Genomic DNA, 20,930 nt, shown 5'->3' on the forward strand with positions numbered 1-20,930 from the left:
CTCTCTCTTTCCTGGCATAATTTCTTCCATTTCTCTATAGTACTTCACACAGTCTGCATTCTTTAAGTTTCACTTATCTTTCTACACTTCCTTCCTCACTCTTGTACATTACCAAGTCTTCCCAGCAGTAATGACTATTAAGAAGTGATCTGAAACATCTATTCCTTCATTTTTCCATATCTTACATCCCTGTTGTTCTACCTGTTCATTTACTATGACAGTCTATTGCCGACTCACTTCTCCTATCTCTCCATGTTACAGGCTTTTCTAACTCCCAGTTCTTGATCCTCATTCCCCATGTCGGCAATGAAATCTAAGATCAGCTGCCCATTTCGGATCACTGCCTCCTCCATTGACCCTATATGTCCATTCAGATCACCCATTACAACCCATTTTATTTTGTCCTACTTTCTCTTTCAAACTAGTCACTGCCTCATAAAGCTTCCTGTTATCCTCATCATTCCTCCGGCTCTCCACGCCCATATACACCACTGTCACCCACCACTCAGTCCCATGCTCTGCGATCTTCACTGTTAAGATGTCACCTTTATTGTGACCTAGTCTACCTTCCCTTGTTATCTTGATTTCCTCCACACTCCTACCTTCCTTTTCCTTCATAATCACCCCCAATTTCTCCTCCTTTCTTCTCTCCTGCTTGACTGCCTCTGCCTAAAACTAACCAACCTCCTTCAGTCCACCCAATGCTGTCATGCCACCCTGTCTCACCTACTCCTATCACATCATAGTTTCTCCCTTCTTCTATCAGTAGCCTCCACTTTCCCTCACTCCATCCGTTTGTGTTCAGGAAGGCAAACAACATCTCTCCTTTCCGTGCCTTCTATTCCTGCCTGGCGTCCTCCCAGTGCTGGGCCCACCTCTATCACACTCCAGGCTACCCATACCTTCCCAACGCTGGACATGTGGACGCCGTCTGGTGACCACACCTGCCTCCAGTTCATCTTTTCCCACAACTGCAGCCCATCACACTCCCATTCTTCTAGCTTTTCCATGCACCTCCTTTTCACCCATCTCTTCTCCTGGCCAAATTTTCTACCCTCCTTATCCGGCCTCATGGGGATGCACATCAGTAAGGGCCTCTTGTCTATCTTCTCCCTTATCATATGAATTATCTCTTCCATCCACACCACTGTCTCCTTTCCTCCTATCTCCTCTAAGCCATTTCCTCCTCCCTCGATCACCACTAGGTCCTTAGGTGCCATCTCTCTGAGGTGTTTCTTCATTAGCTCATGGATGACCCTGATGTTGGCCCCTGGTCTACTCTTGTCCATTACCTTATAACCACCTTTTGACAACAAGTAGATCTCTTTACTTACTCCCCTTATGAGAAAATCTCCAAATATCCATACTCTCTCTCCTGGCTTCTCCTGTGTCCTCAGCTTTGGCCTTCTACCCTCCTGTATCTTCCTCCAGGAGTGGTGTCTTACTTCCATCCATGTCCCTGTCCTTGTCCTGGCATTGTCCCTCTGATCCATCCAGTTGCTGTCCTTCTCCTTCCTTCTGTTGTCATGACCCTTCCTATCCTGGTCTGTCTTCTTGACCTTACCGATGCTGCTCTCCTCATGCACCCTACTGGCACAGCCCATAGCCTGCCTAGTGGCCACACGCCCCTCCTCACAGTCCTGCTCTCCTTCACCCGGCCCTACCTGCTCCTTCCTCCCAGTCTTCTCACAGTAAGTGTGATCCTGGGTTCTTTTGGCTGGTCCTTTACTTTGGCAGGGAGCCTAGAATCCTCTACCTCCCTGCCTTGGCCTTCCTCTTCCACCCAGGCAGACCTAACGTCACTCCTAGGGGCGTCCTCCCCGGCCTCCTCCGTTTCGGAACCCTCCACCTCACTTCTCACAGCGAGTGCCTTCCATTCCTCCTTTACCTTCAAGAGACACCCGCTGCACAGAAACAAGAGGTTATTGTTCTTGAGGACCTTCCCTGCCCCCTTCAGCCTGACACACTCCACATGATACCAATCACAGCACCTTTCACATGCTACTCCTGGGCAGCGACGTGTTACCTCCTTCCTGCATTTCTCGCACTGTTAAACATTTTTTTCCTAAAATGGGGCTACCACACAACCCACACCCTCCAATAAGTTTACAGATGTTTAAGAGCTTCCGCCTAGTACTCACCTACACCTCCTCCTGCTCGGAGTAGGACATCCACGCAAAACACCAAAATAGTCACAGGAGGCACTGTGGGAGTACCGCTGGCATCCAATATGTGCTAGGGTAGTGCGCTAGCACATGTAATAATGTTGAAATCCAGGGATGACAGCAAACACTGTGTAAAATATCTCAGTATAATAACAAGACTGCCAATTACAGATTAGACCTTTATGAACCAGAGGCCGGCCGCTGACTACCATGCATGCGTGACACTACCTAAGGAGTGATCGAAAAATAAAAGGGGAACGAGAGGCGTCGTACATACAAATTAAATACGTAATTGATAAATAATAGTAATAATGATAACAATAGCAAAAAGAAAATGAACCTATAATATATATATATATATATATATATATATATATATATATATATATATATATATATATATATATATATATATATATATATATATATATATATATATATATATATATATATATATATATATATATATATATATATATATATATATATATATATATATATATATATATATATGTGTGTGTGTGTGTGTGTGTGTGTGTGTGTGTGTGTGTGTGTGTGTGTGTGTGTGTGTGTGTGTCTCCTAAGACAGACAGTTTTTAAGATAGATTAAATAACAAATTGTGGCAAGGTGAACAAGCATTAAAAAAACCTTGCTTATGCAATGTAATGTAGTATAATAGTAACGAGTACAATATCTCAATCAAAGTAAATGGGTAAACTTGACAAAACATTCAATGTAAGTCAGAATAAAACAGGAGCTCAACCATCATGACAGTTACAATGAAAACGTTATCCTACCAAATTCATGAAATAATTATGGTGTATCTAGGTTTGTACATGTAACAGATAACTTTATATTTTCTTTTTTAAATTTAATTAAATTACTTCCTCTAAGCAGGATTTTTATATCCTGAGGGAGACTATTGAAAAATTCTGGACCAAAATTTATAACACTATTTTTTAATAGTTTAGTCCTGAATACAGGTAAGGATAAATTTACATTATTACTCCTAGCATTACAGGAATGCTCTCTAAATTTGAACACTGAATTAGGACTAATTGTTTTAAAAATCAATAACAAAGTGAAGTATTTATATATTGAAGACGTTATTAAAAATGTAGGGCTGGGTATCCTATTAGTGGTAGACTTAATCCAAGCAAGATCTTTGTTTTACTAAACATTCATGATATAGATTATGAAAATATATAACTTTACATAAACACATGAAGTGAGGGTGGGGTAAAGGGGGACTTAGGAGTCTGTTAGAAACAAAAAAAGAAGTGTGACTAAGGATCATTTTATGAACCATTGGTCTAGATGTTCTTGTCAACAGGAAGTAGCTCAAGTGTGCAAAAGTCACACTGCCACTTGAAGCCCAGGGCATCGTGGAATTTCATGGAAGCAGTGTTATTGTTTTCAATTACAACATAAGCCAGGAGACCTTTCTGCAGCAGCTGGTGTGCCAAGGCCAGGGTGGCTTTGCTTGCCAGGCCCTTTCGACGATGCTGCAGTTGCGTGAAAGTGTTGCCCATCCAACCGTTTTTGGTTGTGCGAATCCACGACACTAAATTCTCTCCTGCCTCCTTCTGCAGTGACTCAACACTGTCTGTAGGGCTGCGTTTATGAATACTAACGGATGGGAAGTGGGCAATGTCATGTCTTATACCATCCTCTGTGTCAAAGTAGTTGACCTTCAAGTGTGAACAGACCACTGATGCATCTTCTTCCTTCAGGCTGCTCATGTAATATTGTGGAGGCAGCCTACAACAGATAAAAACAACATTTGTATCACCAGCTCCAATGATCAAAATCTGCCAAACTTGATGTTTACTGTTAAACAGGTCACTGATAGAACACAAAGAACTAACACCACTTACTTAATGTCCTGTATTGCTGGTGTCTCGAGGCTGCATATATGTCCTTGGAACTTTACCTGAACGGGCAATCGCTGCCCACCAACGATGCCCAATGACTAGAGAAGAATGTTTTGTCAGTACAGTAATCAGTCATGTCCTAATCTGAGATGTTTCATTTCATTCACAAATGTTTTTACCAAATGCAGGAGGACCAGAATGATGTAACTTACTGATAGCTGCAGGATGCTGGCGCAGCCCATCAAAAGCACTGGCTGACTGCAGTCCAAATCAGGGATGTGAAAGAGGAAGCGGGCTACATCTGTGGCAGTGTGCTCTGCAGGACTCCAGAACACCCCAATGAACTGTACGCCCTGTAAAGTCATACACCAATTTTACTAGACACCCTCCAAGAACTCCATACTTAGAGAAGTAAACACCTCTTTTATTGAGATCTAACAACTCCAACCACCTATATGGCAGTATTCCTCATATGAAGGCAGACTTATGCACGGTGACTTACTGATTAGAACCACACCACAGTATGACAAATCCACGAACCATTCAACTTAGGCCTATTTCACACAAGGCCACACAGCAGCGCCTCTCAACACACACACACACACACACACACACACACACATATCTAATTTTTCCGCACTCCTGTGACTGCTGCCGTGGAAGTCTTGGGTGCTCCAGTGATCAAAATGCCGGTCTTATCGAAATAATTCCCATTAGACATAAGTATGACCATTCACATCCCTTTCACCTTGTGCCTGTCTTCCGACTCTCTCTCCCTCCCTCCCCCCCCCCCCCCCTCTCTCTCTCTCTCTCTCTCTCTCTCTCTCTCTCTCTCTCTCTCTCTCTCTCTCTCTCTCTCTCTCTCTCTCTCTCTCTCTCTCTCTCTCTCTCTCTCTCTCTCTCTCTCTCTCTCTCTCTCTCTCTCTCTCTCTCTCTCTCTCTCTCTCTCTCTCTCTCTCTCTCTCTCTCTCTCTCTCTCTCTGTATAATTCCTTGGTTTTGACTCTGTATACTTCCTTGGCTTCACTCTATATAACTCTTTTGGAATATTGAGTTCAAGCATGATACCTCTGTTACCAGAAGGACATAGATAAATTAGAACGAGTTCAGCGCTGAGTAACGAAAATAATACTAAGCTTAAGAAATAAATCTTAAAGAATAAAATCTATTCTCATTAACACAGAAACCAAGAACTGACTTAATACGGGTGTTTAAAATCACCACAGACATTGATAACACGGACAGCAGTAAGTATTTCACAATATATTTTTCAAATTGCATACGAGAAAACGGTTGCAAATATCTTTGGAAAATTCTTCACCTCTCATGAGTCAAAAACATTACTTTTCCATCGCGTCGCCAATCAATGAAATGGGCTTTCTCGAGATGCGATAGACTGCAACACGTAGAGATTTTTAAACACCGTCTTGGGTCTTTGGTGATCTTGAAAAATTTCCTTGTGTTGACCAGAATGTCGTCTATCTTCTTGAAGTACTCAGAAGTGTCCATGAGGGCATAAGCCTTGTCTACCCTTGTGACTGCAACGCCGGCTTCGGAGTTAAGCTGCTTCGCTTCGTCAATATGCTTTTTGTCGAGTATGCTGTTTCTATAACTGCCTTTTGTTTTTAGATGCTTCTGCCATGACTTCTTGCTTGAATGAAAGGTCGATGGTAACATCGCCCTTTTTAGAAAGTTTTTCGATGTTGGCAATTAGCAGTTAACATTCAACTTGCTTTTGAAACTTCTTTGGCTTGGAGAGGATGTGGCAATTAAGGCCAGTGTTTAGAAGCTTCTCTTGTTCCGGGTTGAGTGTTTTCTTACTCCAACTGAACTAGCTGTCAATGGGTCGTGGGTATTTGATTTGGTCATCACTGAGATTGATGAGTTTTCAATGGTTCTTTGCCATGATGAAATTTTTGTACTTGTGTACTAATTCTGTAAAATGCGGATCTATATTCCTTTTAATATCGGCATCAATGTCGGCGTCAATCCACTTTTCAACCGCAGTACAATATGTTTATTGGAGCTCCTTGATTTTGCCCATTAGTTCTGTGATTCTTTTCTTTGTGTGGGTCCTTCCTTCTTCGTCACTGGGTGTCTGCCTTCTTCTTGGGTGCTTGACTATCCCATCATTAAATACTTTGAGCATATAAACGGGCAGATTTTCTCATACAGAAGTTTCGTTAAATGTGAAGGCTAGTTTAGCATTTATTAACTTTAAGATATTTTCTTTGTATCTTATAATTGTTCTTTTCTCTTTTGTAATTTGATTTATGACTTCGCCAAAGCTAGTCATTTTCGCTAGATCGCGATTTCCGGTTTCTTAACCCTTCTTAAGTAGTGTGTTGTAGCCGGGTTAGGAATGGCTGAGTTGCTGTCTTTGTTGTCGAGATTGTCACCGTGGAAGGTGACGTGGGCCTTTTACTCTGACTCACAGTTAGTATTTTCTTCCCAGCTTGGATCTCTCGGACAAAGTGTCACCGGGGATTCTGGCTTGCCCGCCTTGGCGGAGCGCCAGATACACCACGCTTCTACTGTTGCGGGGATCTGGATTCGTCGTTGTGAAGGGAAGAGTGGGGAGTGGGGGCAGGGGTATTACCTTGGTGAGGTGTATTGCTGGACAAGAGTGACCAGTTCTGAGTGTGAGGTGTGCTCAATGATGTCCTCTGCTGACTCCAGTTGTCAGTTTAAATGTAAACCTGTTTCCTCGCATTCTGTGATGTAATGTACCAGTAGTGAGTGTGTTTCGGTGTTGCAATGGATGCAGGTTTCCGGAAAGTCGTTTTTCACCTCGCTAAGGCAGCGTTATCACAATTTCAGCCTGTATATGCTGGTTCTGTCCCTCCTACCAAGGTGCCTGGGAAGGGGGGGATGTGTTCAGGCTTTTGTGTTTGTACCATTTTGCAATTCTCGGGTCTTGGTCTGCTCTGGGTTGAACGTTGTGCATCAGCATTTCTCTGCCATTCGCCTTGAGGGTGTCTTTAACTTGCGAAACGCATGTGGGGATGTTGGTTGTGATGTTAGGGAGCTTGAGTGCGTCCTTGGCTGCCAGGTCAGCTACTTCATTGCCAGTAATGCGCACGTGGATCGGGATCCACTTTATGTGGATTGATCTTCCTTGCTGTTTAATTGTGTGTGCTGACTTTGTTGAGGTTGAGTGTTGAAGAGCTTGTATGGCTCTAAGGGAGTCAGTGTGTATAATTATGTCTTTGTGTTTGTGCTTGTTGTCTGTTAGTGCTTTTTGAATAGCCATTAGCTCTGTCTATAGTGTAGATGATCTATCTGAGAGCTGGAAATGTCCTGTAGTGTCTGTGGTGGAAAAAGCTGCAGCGGCTTGTCCTGTCTTCTTGTAAACAGGCCCATCAGTGAAGAAAGTGTTAGCGTCGTGTGTTGGAGCGGTATTCAGTGTTTTTCTTGCTTGTGTTGCGATTGTGGCAGAGTCTAGGTTCTTCTTTGAGTTTGGTAAGGAGTGGACTATGGCTTTGAAGAGTGCTTCCTCCCAAGGTGGTGGTTTGATGTAATGCTCGTCAGGTGGATCGTCTTGAAGATTTTGGAAGAAGCCTTCTGCGCCTATGGTTTTCAGGTAGTCACTAGTCGTGGCTACCCATGTTACCTTGCGGAAGATCTGTCTGTTTGAGTGTCTCCAAGTCCTTAGTTTTGCGTCCGTATGAACTTGATAAAGTCTCCTACACTAGAGGAGTAGAGTCTGGTCATGATCGGGTAATCTTCGTCTCAGCCTGTAGGGTGCTGACATCTGTCCATCTAGGCACGCCATTGCTGATCCTGAGCGCTTTTTTTTTTTTGCATTATTTCTAAGCCGTTTTGGTTGGTTGAGCTGGGCATGGGGCTCCATATTCAATAATGGAGCGAATTGCCCTTCTCCCTGAAGGCCTCTGATTGCTCTCATCACCCTCAACCATGCTTCTGATCTTTCTTTGAATGATGCTGTGTGTTGTTTGAAGCTTAGTCGCGCATCGGCCCAAATGCCCAGGTATGGATGGTATGACGTCCATTCAACTGCCGTATCTTGGATGGTAAGGGCTGGAAGTTGTATGTGGGAGCCTAGGTGCATAGTGTTGCCACTAGTTCACCACTCTTCTTAGATTGGTGATGGTTATTTAAATTTAAGGACTGATGGTAAATTAACGAGGGTTCTCCTTATTATTTGAGACGGTACTGTAAGGTAATTAAAGTGCCTGGAATTAAAATTGTAATGGGCCATTTGGTGTTGTATTTTGTTACGTTCTTTTACCTATGCTTCTGTGTACACATTTTTGTATATTCAACAGTAGTATTGAATTGAAGTGCATGTACTTTCTTCTATGTGTCATTTGATAAAGGATTTTGTGGATGATTATTTAAACTACTGTTATAATGACTAATAGTGTGGGTGGGGGGTTAGGTGAGACTCCGCCCACGTCAGTTAATGTGGAAAGGGGTCAGGTGCTGGAAATTCATTCCCTTGTCCGAGGGTGAAGCGGGCAGACAGCGACGGGTGGAGAGCTGAGGAGGTGGAGCGGTGGTTGTGACTACCCATACCTGGATTGGGATAGCGGTGGCTGTCCCTACATTTACGTGGACTGGCGGAGCGGTGGTGTCATGGGTCGTGTGTGGCGGTACTGATTGCTAGCGTGGTGGCAGAGTTTGCTGCACGTGTGTTGGTGGTGGTGTGTTAAATGGTATGTGTTGGTTGACATGACTGGTTGTCAAATGTTTTCTTGTGTTGGTGTGATGCATTAGTCTGTAAAATACATTCAACCTTGATACTGCATTTAGTTATCCAGAAAAGGAGAATAACATTGTATGTCTGTGTATGTATGTCCGTGTGTCTGTGCTGTGTGTTGGATGAAACTAGTCCCCCAGGTTAGCTGTGTGTGGTAGTGTGTGGACAGCTATTTGCTTTCCTTGGTGTTGCAGTGAGTGGACAGATATCGAGGAAGACTGGAGGTGACATAATTGGGGGCCTGACCGGGAGGAGATCTTCTTCCTTGTGTGATTTGTGATCAGTGACTTCATGTAAATAAGAAGTGTACCATACATGTCGCCATACGTTCCATTTCACCCGCAAGACTCGCTGCCCTACGTGATCCTGTACTCCTGTGACCTGACCACTGTTCATGGACATGCGCTTCTGTACTCTATGAGGTTAGTGTTTATAATGACAGTGATTTGTTAAAATGGCGGACCATGTAGAACAGTTCATTGACTCCTTGAATGTCCACTACTTGCATCAGTGTAGTAGAGAAGAGCTTGGTGTGCTAGCAGATAGATTTGGTGTTAAGTTGACTGCTAGGATCAAGCAGGACATGCAGAAAGAGTTGGTTATGATGTTGACAGAGAAAGGTTTGTTGTGTGTGGAGGAAAAGCACGTCCATGAAAGTGAACAAAGTGAACTGGAAACAAGTAGTGCAGCAGTACGGTGGGAAATGTCCGGCAGTGAAAGATACATATTGGAAAGAATGAAATTAGAGGTGGAACTAAAAAAGGCAGAAGTGGAAATTAAAAGGTTAGAGAAGGGAGACGGTGATTTGAAAAGTGATTCAGGGGATAAAAAGGTTCCATTTGTCCTTGATTTTGTTGAAAGTGAGGCAGAGGACTTCTTTCTTCAATTCGAGAAGGTAGCAGAGTCAAGAGGTTGGCCAGTGGAAGAGTGGACATTCTTAGTACAGATAAAATTAAAAGGAAAAGCCTGGGAAGCTTATAATGGTCTAACTGTTGATGAGTGTAGAGACACTGCCGCTGTTAAGGAAGCAGTGTTGTCATCTGTACGTGTGGCTCCTGAGGCATATAGATTAAAGTTTAGGGCGGTAAAGAAAAACTATAATTGCACATACCTGGAAATGGCTAGAGAGTGTACCCTAAAGTTGGATAAGTGGCTCAAATCTGAGGATGTTAAAAATGTGGAAGACATGAAAGAGGACAAGACTTTCTTCTTTCTCTCACCCCTATTCTGTCCACCTCTCTAACGCAAGAGTTGACCATTATTCTCAATCATTCATCCCTTTCTCTGGTAAACTCTGGAACTCCCTGCCTGCTTCTGTATTTCCACCTTCCTATGACTTGAATTCCTTCAAGAGGGAGGTTTCTAGACACTTATTCATCAATTTTTGACCACTGCTTTGACCCTTTTATGGGACCGGCATTTCAGTGGACATTTTTTTTTTTAGATTTTTGTTGGCCTTGGCCAGTGTCCTTCCTACGTAAAAAAAAAAAAAAAAATCTGAGGATGTTAAAAATGTGGAAGACATGAAAGAGGTTATTATGTTAGAGAATTTTAAGAACCAAATATATCCTAACATGAAGCATGAAATCATGAAAGCTAATATAAAGATTGTAATGGAAGCAGTACGTAAAGCTGACCAGCTTGAAGCTTGAAATATGGGGTATAAAGGAGGGATGTGGGAATCAGGTTTAATACTTCAAGTCAAAACTATTTCAAGGGAAGGTTTAATATTAATAGTACATATGTGGCAATGCAGCCAAATGTAAGTGCTAAGTTTGCAAGCAGTAACTGTTCTGCAAATTCAAACAGTATACAAGGGCAAGTATAGCGTTCTTCTTCCAAGCCGAGTAGCAGTGTTGAGCACAGAACGCATAATGATTTGCAAGGTAAACCATCAATTAGGTGCTTTAACTGTGGGTATCCTGGGCACTTGAGTAGGGATTGTGAACAATCAAGTAAGGAAGCAAAATGTTCCTATTGTGGTCGTTTCGGCTACAAAGGATTTCAGTGTAAGAACAGTAGTTTGGCAGATAAGCTACGGAGCCTCAGAGTCCCCATCTGGGGAGTGGACCATAAATGTCCCCAGGTCAGACTGCCTTTCTGTCGACGACCCTAAGTGTCTTGACACCCCCCCCTCAACTTTTTCTTCATTAATTTCTGCAACATTCGTGGTTTAAGATCTAATTTTCAATCTGTAAAACACCAGCTCTTCTCTTCTAAACCTCATCTTCTTTTCCTCACTGAAACTAAGGTGTCTGAGGCAACTGACAGTAACCCCTTTTCTGTTCCCTCCTACTTTCTCTATCCTCATTTTCTATCCAAAGCTGGATGTTGCGTTTATGTGCGCAATGACATAACCTGCTCTCGTGCCCACGCTCTTGAATCTTCCGAGTTTTCCACCAACTGGCTACGACTACAGAGTCACTCTCAAACTAAATTTATCTGTGCTGTATACCTTTCACCTAACTCCTCTGACTATAAGAAATTCTTTGACTATTTAACTTCCAAAGTGGAGTACATTCTGACCCTCTTCCCTTTTGCAGAGATCTCCATTCTTTGAAACATCAGTGTTCACCACCAGCTTTGGCTTTCCTCTCCCTTCACTGACCACCCTGGTAAACTAGCCTTCAACTTTGCTATCCTCCACGACCTAGAGCAATTGGTGCAACACCCTTTTTTTTTTTTTTATGTAGGAAGGACACTGGCCAAGGGCAACAAAAATTTAATAAAAAAAATGCCCACTGAAATGCCAGTCCCATAAAAGGGTCAAAGCAGTGGTCAAAAATTGGTGGATAAGTGTCTTGAAACCTCCCTCTTGAAGGAATTCAAGTCATAGGAAGGTGGAAATACAGAAGCAGGTAGGGAGTTCCAGAGTTTACCAGAGAAAGGGATGAATGATTGAGAATACTGGTTAACTCTTGCGTTAGAGAGGTGGAGAGAATAGGAGTGAGAGAAAGAAGAAAGTCTTCTGCAGCGAGGCCGCGGAAGGATGGGAGGCATGCAGTTAGCAAGATCAGAATAGCAGTTAGCATGAAAATAGCGGTAGAAGACAGCTAGATATACAACATTGCGGCGGTGAGAGAGAGGCTGAAGACAGTCAGTTAGAGGAGAGGAGTTGATGAGACGAAAAGCTTTTGATTCCACCCTGTCTATAAGAGCAGTTTGAGTGGAACCCCCCCCAGACATGTGATGCATACTCCATATATGGACGGATAAGGCCCTTTTACAGAGTTAGCAGCTGGGGGAGTGAGAAAAACTGGCGGAGACGTCTCAGAACACCTAACTTCATAGAAGCTGTTTTAGCTAGAGATGAGATGTGAAGTTTCCAGTTCAGATTATAAGTAAAGGACAGACCGAGGATGTTCAGTTTAGAAGAGGGGGACAGTTGAGTGTCATTGAAGAAGAGGGGATAGTTGTCTGGAAAGTTGTGTCGAGTTGATAGAAGGAGGAATTGAGTTTTTGAGGCATTGAACAATACCAAGTTTGCTCTGCCCCAATCAGAAATTTTAGAAAGATCAGAAGTCAGGCGTTCTGTGGCTTCCCTGCGTAATATGTTTACCTCCTGAAGGGTTGGACGTCTATGAAAAGACGTGGAAAAGTGCAGGGTGGTATCATCAGCATAGGAGTGGATAGGACAAGAAGTTTGGTTTAGAAGATCATTAATGAATAATAAGAAGAGAGTGGGTGACAGGACAGAACCCTGAGGAACACCACTGTTAATAGATTTAGGAGAAGAACAGTGACCGTCTACCACAGTAGCAATAGAGCGGTCAGAAAGGAAACTTGAGATGAAGTTACAGAGAGAAGGATAGAAACCGTAGGAGGGTAGTTTGGAAATCAAAGCTTTGTGCCAGACTCTATCAAAAGCTTTTGATATGTCCAAGGCAACAACAAAAGTTTCACCAAAACCTCTAAAAGAGATGACCAAGATTCAGTAAGGAAAGCCAGAAGATCACCAGTAGAGCGGCCTTGACGGACCCCATACTGACGATCAGATAGAAGGTTGTGAAGTGATAGATGTTTAAGAATCTTCCTGTTGAGGATAGATTCAAAAACTTTAGATAGGCAGGAAATTAAAGCAATAGGACGGTAGTTTGAGGGATTAGAACGGTCACCCTTTTTAGGAACAGGTTGAATGTAGGCAAACTTCCAGCAAGAAGGAAACGTAGATGTTGACAGACAGAGCTGAAAGAGTTTGACTAGGCAAGGTGCAAGCACAGAGGCACAGTTTCGGAGAACAATAGGACGGACCCCATCAGGTCCATAAGCCTTCCGAGGGTTTAGGCCAGCGAGGGCATGGAAAACATCATTGCGAAGAATTTTAATAGGTGGCATGAAGTAGTCAGAGGGTGGAGGAGAGGGAGGAACAAGCCCAGAATCGTCAAAGGTAGCGTTTTTAGCAAAGGTTTGAGCAAAGAGTTCAGCTTTAGAAATATATGTGATAGCAGTGGTGCCATCTGGTTGAAGTAGAGGAGGGAAAGAAGAAGAAGCAAAGTTATTGGAGATATTTTTGGCTAGATGCCAGAAGTCACGAGGGGAGTTAGATCTTGAAAGGTTTTGACATTTTCTGTTAATGAAGGAGTTTTTGGCTAGTTGGAGAACAGACTTGGCATGATTCCGGGCTCCCCCCAACTGCTAAGTCTGTACAAGGGCCTTATCCGTCCATGTATGGAGTATGCTTCACATGTCTAGGGGGTTCCACTCACACTGCTCTTCTAGACAAGGTGGAATCAAAAGCTTTTCGTCTATCAAATCCTCTCCTCTAACTGACTGTCTTCAGCCTCTCTCTCACCGCCGCAATGTTGCATCTCTAGCTGTCTTCTACCGCTATTTTCATGCTAACTGCTCTTCTGATCTTGCTAACTGCATGCCTCCCCTCCTCCCATGGCCTCGCTGCAGAAAGACTTTCTTCTTTCTCTCACCCCTATTCTGTCCACCTCTCTAACGCGAGAGTAAACCAGTATTCTCAATCATTTATCCCTTTCTCTTTAAACTCTGGAACTCCCTGCCTGCTTCTGTATTTCCATCTTCCTATGACTTGAATTCCTTCAAGAGGGAGGTTTCAAGACACTTATTCATCAATTTTTGACTACTGCTTTAACCCTTTTATGGGACTGGCATTTCAGTGGGCATTTTTTTTTATTGGATTTTTGTTGCCCTTGGCCAGTGTCCCTCCTACATAAAAAAGAAAAAAAGGAAGTGACATTGAGTGTATTGAGGGAACCATGTTAAAGTGCTCCAGTTGATGTGAAAGTAGTGGAGAAATGTACTGCTCCTGTGGATTTTGAACCATTTATTACTCGAGGAATGATAAAATTAGAGGGTGGTTCAGAGAATTAAATTATAATTAAAACCCATTTTAAGAGATACAGCTGCAAATGTGAGTCTAGTGCTTCGAGATGTATTGGAATGGACAGAGAGCTCTTTCACGGGTTAACAAATAGAGGTGAGAGGCATTAACTCTATTAGTGTTATGCCGGTGCATCATGTATGGTTGGAGAGCGGATTTGTCAGTGGAAGAGTTAGAATAGGTGTGAGTGATAAGTTAGCGGTCATTGGTGTACAAATGCTTCTAGGAAATGACCTAGCAGGTGAAAAAGTTGTTCCTAATCTAACATTTGTTAAGAGTTTAATGGTAAATGATAATTTTTGCCCTGAGATAAGTGAGGAGGAGAAAACTGAGGAAAATGCTATATATCCAGCATGTGCTGTGACTAGAGCTAAGGCTAGAAACATGAAAGTGGCTTACGGTGAGGGAGAGGATAATAGTAATCTGTAGGAGAGCTTAGGTGTGTTGTTTGATCAGAAAGATGTGGATATGAAGGAGGTGGAAGATGTGAATGTGAAGGTGGAAAATAAGGGTCATTACAAGATAGAGGTGTTGCCTGACTGTCGTGAGCAAGGAGTTGACAGTAGTTTACAATCTCTATGGAGCAGAGCTGAGGTAGATAAAATATCTACTGATTATGTTGGATATTATATAAAGGATGGAATGTTAATGAGAAATTGGAGGCCTATTGACAGTCCAACTGACAATATGTGGATGTTGAAAAAGCAAATTATTGTATCTAAGAAGTATAGGACGAGGCTGATGGAGCTCGCTCATGGGAATGTTTGGTCGGGTCACCTGGGAGTGGCAAAATATTAAAGAAAATTATTTGTCATTTCTTTTGGCCAGGAATAAACAGAGATATAATAAATTATTGTAGAACGTGTTACACTTGTCAAATTACAGGGAAACCTAATCAAACAATTCCCCGAGCTCCGTTGCACCCCGTGCTAGTAATGACTGACTCATTCAGCAAGGTGGTAATTGATTGTGTGGGGCCGTTGCTTCGCACAGGAAGAGGTAACCAGTATATATTGACAGTCATGTGCACAGCTACAACATTTCCTGAGGTCATTCCTTTGAGAAGCATAAATAGTAGAGTCATTGTAAGGGAGCTGGTGAATTTGTTTTTCATGGGTTGGATTGCTATCTGTCATCATCAGACCAGGGGGGTAATTTTACATCAAGGTTATTCAAGAATGTGTTGAAAACATTAAGCATCAAACAACAATTATCTAGTGCTTATCACCTCAGTCGCAAGGGTGCATAGAAATATTTCGTCAGACTATCAGCGGTGGTTGTGACTACTTATACCTGGAGTGGGATAGCGGTGGCTGTCCCTACATTTATGTGGACTAGCGGAGCGGTGGTGTCACGGGTCGTGTGTGGCGGTACTGATTGCTGGCGTGGTGGCAGAGTTTGCTGCACGCGTGTTAGTGGTGGTGTGTTAAATGGTATGTGTTGACATGACTGGTTGTCAAATGTTTTCTTGTGTTGGTGTGATGCATTAGTCTGTGAAATACATTCAACCCTGATGATACTGCCTTTAGTTATCCAGAGAAGGAGAATAACATTGTATGTCTGTGTATGTGTGTCCGTGTGTCTGTGCTGTGTTGGATGAAACTAGTTCCCCAGGTTAGCTGTGTGTGGTAGTGTGTGGACAGCTATTTGCTTTCCTTGGTGTTGCAGTGAGGGGGTAGACATCGAGGAAGACTGGAGGTGACAATAGGTCTAGTCTTTGCTGGATTCATTTAAAGCCCGAGCTCCTTGCATTTATTTGGCAACATGTTTATAACCTCTCTTGCCCTTGCTTCATACCTATGATCTGAGGAGATGATAGCTACGTCGTCCATGTATACTAAGGCTTTTGTTCCCCTGATGTTTAGAGAGGCGATGTTTTCAACAAGGATGTTGAAGAAGAAAGGGCTGAGGATTCTGCCCTACGGCATCTTGTCTCTGAAAGTGCGCCTTGGAACTTTACCTTAGCCGTTCTGTCTTTAAGAAAGTCGGCTATTCTGAGTAACTTGGGCTTAACTCCCCGGCATGCGAGGGACTCTAGGATGGCTAAGGCATTAGCTGTTTCAAAGGTCTTTTCAAAGTCCATGAAGGTGATGATGGCCTTTTTGTTGGATATGGTTGTCATTAACTCAGTAATACAGTCTTTTGTCCCTTTGTTATTTGTGTATGCACAGATGCTCTTATGGAAGTCCCCGCCCATCCATTTCAGTCTGTTTAAGACCATTCTTTCAGCAGTCTCGCCAAGACACCTGAGCTGGGAGATGGATCTTGTCTTCCCAGGGTCCTTCGGTTTGGAGATGGGAAGAATGATGGCCGTTTTCCATGTTGGGGATAACTTGCCTTCAGTGAAGGATTTATTGATTATACTGAGGTGCTCAAGGTGTGCAACCTGGCCTCCTTCTCTAATTATTCTGTATGTTAATGGGGGCTTGGTTTTGGGTATAGCTTCGTCTGTTGCTTTGTGTAGGACTTTTGTTAGTCTTGTTTCCTTTGCAGTGAGTGTTGTTTGTTGTGGCAGTGTGTTGAGATGCACCAAGATTTTCCCTGTAGAGTGGCCAGTCTGCACTCCTTAAGTTCCATTTCATTTCTCTGATGGGATACCGTAGTTGAGGGATGTCTATCTGTGTGCAAGTTGCAAAATGTTCGCTGGCTAAACGTTGGTGTAGACTACCGTGAGTGTGCGTGAAGGTCGTGATTAATGAAGGAGAGATCAAGAATTCCACAATCTATATGTGTTGGTTCCTGTATGTTCAGTAGGCTCGCCTCAGGGATGTTGTGTAGTGTCTCAGGTATATGGTGTCCGTTCCTATTGGGACTGTTGGAGCCCAGTATGTCATGGTGTGGAGTGAAGCCGCCTCCAATTAATATATTTTGCATAATGCAAGGAGTTCTGTAATGTCCAGTGAGGTATTTTCTGCCCTGTTGTATATGTTATAGATTTGTAACTGTATATTGCGTAGCGTAATGGTTACTGCTGTTACTTCTACTCTTTCTCCACAGTGTACAGGGTGGTCTATTTCCTTACCTGGTATGTGGCTTCTGATTACGATGGATGATGATCTGTTGGAGTTGCCTTCCATTGCCAGGCTGTGATACTCTGTGTATCCTTGTATTGTATGGTATGTGGTGTTCCTTACCTGTGTTTCTTGGAGGAGTATGATGTCTATTTCTTCCTTCATATGCTATGCAGTGCTTACTCCATGCTAGGTGACACTCTCTACAGTTAGAACACTTCATGGTAATCGTTTGTCTTTATATCTGGTGCTACAGAGTTCGGTCTTGTGGGGACCGAAGCAGACAACGCATCTTGCTTCCAAACTGCAGCTATTCTTGTGGTGACCAAATTTCTGGCAGTTGAAGCAGCTCAGAGGTTCTCACCTGAAGGGCTGCATCTAAAATGTTCCCCATTTCCCTAGTTCTAGAGACCTGGGGAAAGGACCTTGAACAGTGATCTCCACTTGTCTGGTTTTTTCGCGTATAGACACTGCAATATTTGTCCTCTATAATCAGTGGGTGGTCCAGAACTGGCATGAATGGATAGGAATCGGATATTTAAACAGAATACTCTTGCTAGTGCTCTTCCCAGCTTTTTTTCAGCTGTACCGGTTTTCTATGAATGTTCTTGATGCTGATTACCTGGTCGAAGGTTTCTTGGTCGGGCAGGAAGAGTAGAATATTCCCTGACGTCAGGAATTTCATCTGCATTTTTGGCACTTTTATTATATTCTCTTTGGCTTCTGCTAGGTGAAAAGCGGACTCGAAGCCCTCCGTACAGAGAACCAAAATTTTTGGAATGATCTGTTTCTGACCTGGTGCCTTGTCTTATCCATGTGCTGGTGGAGTGACTTGTGAGGATTGTGCAATTTGTTCTTGTGCTGGTTGAACTGGACTGGTTGAAGGAGCCTGAGGAACTTTGATCTTGCTTGGTGATTATCTTGTTTCTTCATCAGTGTTCAGCGTATGGTACAGTGTACAGCGTGCGGTCAAGCCTCGTGTAGCGTACAGTCTGTGGTACAGTTTGTTCCACGTTGGGTGTTTTCATTTTCAATTCCTTGGTCTTCTCTCGTGTTATTGTGTTATATATACCAAGGATCTTCGGTTTGGAAGAGAGGGACGGTTGAGTGTCATGGAAGAAGAGTGGATAGCTGTTTGGTTGCGTCAGGGTTGATAGATGAAAGAATTTGCTCTACAGCAATCAGAAATTTTAAAGAGATCAGAAGGCAGGCGTTCTGTGGCTTCCCTGCGTGAATTGTTTACTTCCTGATAGGTTGGACGTCTATGAAAAGACGTGGAAAGTGTGGGATGGTATCATCAGTGTAGGAGTGGGTAGGACAAGAAGTTTGGTTGAGAAGGTCATTGACGAATAACAGAAAGAGAATTGGTGACGAGACAGATGCTTAAGGAACACCACTATTAATAGATTTAGAAGAACAGTGCCCATCTACTTCAGCAGCAATAGAACGGTCAGAAAGGAAACTTGAGATGAAGTTAAAGAGATATAAGGAAAGAAGCCATAGGAGGGTAGTATGGAAATCTGTGCCAGGCTCTATCAAAAGCTTTTGATATGCCTAAGGCAACAGCAAAGGTTTTACCAAAATCTCTAAAAGAGGATGACCAAAACTCAGTAAGGAAAACCAGAAGATGACCAGTAGAGCGGCCTTGACGGAACCCATGTTGGTGATCAGATAGAAAGTTGTGAAATGCCAGATAAATGTTTAAGAATCTTCCTGTTGAGGATAGATTAAAAAACTTTAGATAGGCAGGAAACTAAAGCAATATGACGGCAGTCTGAGGGATCAGAACGGTCACCCTTTTTAGGAACAGGCTGTATGTAAGCAAACTTCCAGCAAGAAGGGAAGGTAGATATTGAAAGACAGAGTTGAAAGAGTTTGACTAGGCAAGGTACAAGCAGGGAGGCACAGCTTCCGAGAACAATATGAAGAACCACATTAGGTCCATAAGCCTTCCGAGTGTTTAGTGGAAAACATCATTGCGAAGAATGTTAATAGGTGGCATGAAGTAGTCAGAGGATGGAGGAGAGGGAGGAACAAGACCTAGATCATCCAAAGTAGAATTTTTAGCGAAGGTTTGATCGAAGAGTTCAGCTTTAGAGATAAATGAGATGGCAATGGTGTCAAATGGTTGAAAGAGGAGGGAAAGAAGAAGCAAAATTATTGAAGATGTTTTTCGCTATGTGCCAGAAGTCACGAGGGAACTTAAATCTTGAAAGATTTTGACACTTTCTATTAATGAAGGAGTTTCCGGCAAGTTTGAGAACAAGCTTGGTATGATTCCTTGCAGAAATATAAAGTGCATGAGATTCAGGTGATGGAAGGCTCTAGTACCTTTTGGTGGCCACCTCCCCATCACGTATAGCAAGAGAATAGGCTGTGTTAAACCAAAGTTTGAAAGGTTTAGATCGAGAAAAAGAGTGAGGAATGTATGTCTCCATGCCAGACACTATCATCACCTGAGTAATGCGCTCAGTACACAGAGACAGGTCTCTGACATGAAAACAGTAGTCATTCCAAGGAAAATCAGCAAAATACCTCCTCAGGTCACCCCAACTAGCAGAGGCAAAACGCCAGAGGGAACTTCGCTTAGGAGGATCCTTAGGAGGGATTGGAGCGATAGGACAAGATACATGTATGTGACCGTGGTCCGAGGTCAAAACCTTTCAAGATCTAACTCTCTTCGTGACTTCTTGCACCTAGCCAAAAACATCTCCAATAACTTTATTTCCTTTCCTTCCTTTATTTCAACCTGTTGGTATCTATCTCTAAAGCTGAACTTTTCTCTCAAACCTTTGCTAAAAACTCTACATTGGATGATTCCTTCCTCTCCTTTACTCTCCATCTACTTCATATTACCCATTAAGATCCATCACAGTGATATTTTCCATGCCATCACTGGTATTTGGAAGGCTGATGGCGTCCCTCCTATTGTTCTCCGAAACTGTGCCTCCGTGCTTGCACCTTGCCTAAAAAAAACCTCTTGTGTCATTGTCTATCAACATTTACCTTTCCTTTCTGCTGGAAGTTTTCCAATATTCAACCTGTTCCTAAAAAGGATGACCGTTCTTATCCCTCAGATTACCATCCTATTGCTTTAATTTCCTGCATCTATAAATATTTTTTTTATTATCCTCTACAGCAAGATTATTAATTAAACATTTACGACTTCACAACCTTTTATCTGATCGCCAGTATGGGTTTAGTCGAGGCCGCTCTACTGATGACCTGGCTTTCTCACTGAGTCTTGGTCATCTTCTTTTAAAGATTTTAGCAAAACTTTCGCTGTTGCTTTAAACATATCAAAAGTTTTTGATATAGTCTCGCACATAGCTCTGATCCTTGTAATCTTTTCTCGATAATTTCATCTCAAGTTTCCTTTCTGACCGTTCTATTGCTGTTGTGGTACAGGGTCATTGTTCGTCTCCTAATTTTTTAACAGTGGTATTCCTCAGAGTTTTGTCCTGTCACCCATTCTTCCTATTATTCATCAATGATCTAAATCAAATTTCTTGGCCTATCCAATCTTATGCTGATGATACTACCCTACACTTTTCCACGTTTTTTTCGTAAAGGTTCAACCATTCAAAAAGTAAACAGTTAACGCAGGGAAACCAGAGAAACTGACTTCTGATCTCCCTAAAATTTCTCATTAGGCAGGGGAAATTTTGTGTTGTTCAGTGCTTCAGAAACTCAATTCCTCCATCTATCAACTCGACAAAACTTTCCAGAGAACTATCCTCTCCTCTTCAATGACACTCAAACTGTCCCCCTCTTCTGCAAAGAACATCCACGGTCTCTCCTTTACTC

At 42.7% G+C, this 20,930-nt stretch overlaps 1 protein-coding gene across 1 annotated transcript in view; it reads right to left on the minus strand.

The window, feature by feature from the left end:
• Positions 1-2,714: 2,714 nt before the first annotated feature.
• Positions 2,715-20,930, minus strand: part of LOC135112467 (uncharacterized) — a 36,214-nt gene continuing 17,998 nt past the window's right edge. Inside the window, exons 4-6 of the mRNA XM_064026913.1 lie at positions 4,253-4,393; positions 4,044-4,138; positions 2,715-3,927 (exon numbers count right to left, since the gene is read on the minus strand). Of these exons, the coding sequence (XP_063882983.1) occupies positions 3,480-3,927; positions 4,044-4,138; positions 4,253-4,393 (684 nt within the window). The 3' untranslated portion in view covers positions 2,715-3,479. The remainder of the gene's footprint in view (positions 3,928-4,043; positions 4,139-4,252; positions 4,394-20,930) is intronic.

The sequence above is a fragment of the Scylla paramamosain genome, chromosome 23 (assembly GCF_035594125.1).
Source record: "Scylla paramamosain isolate STU-SP2022 chromosome 23, ASM3559412v1, whole genome shotgun sequence".
Taxonomy (NCBI): Eukaryota; Metazoa; Arthropoda; class Malacostraca; order Decapoda; family Portunidae; genus Scylla; species Scylla paramamosain.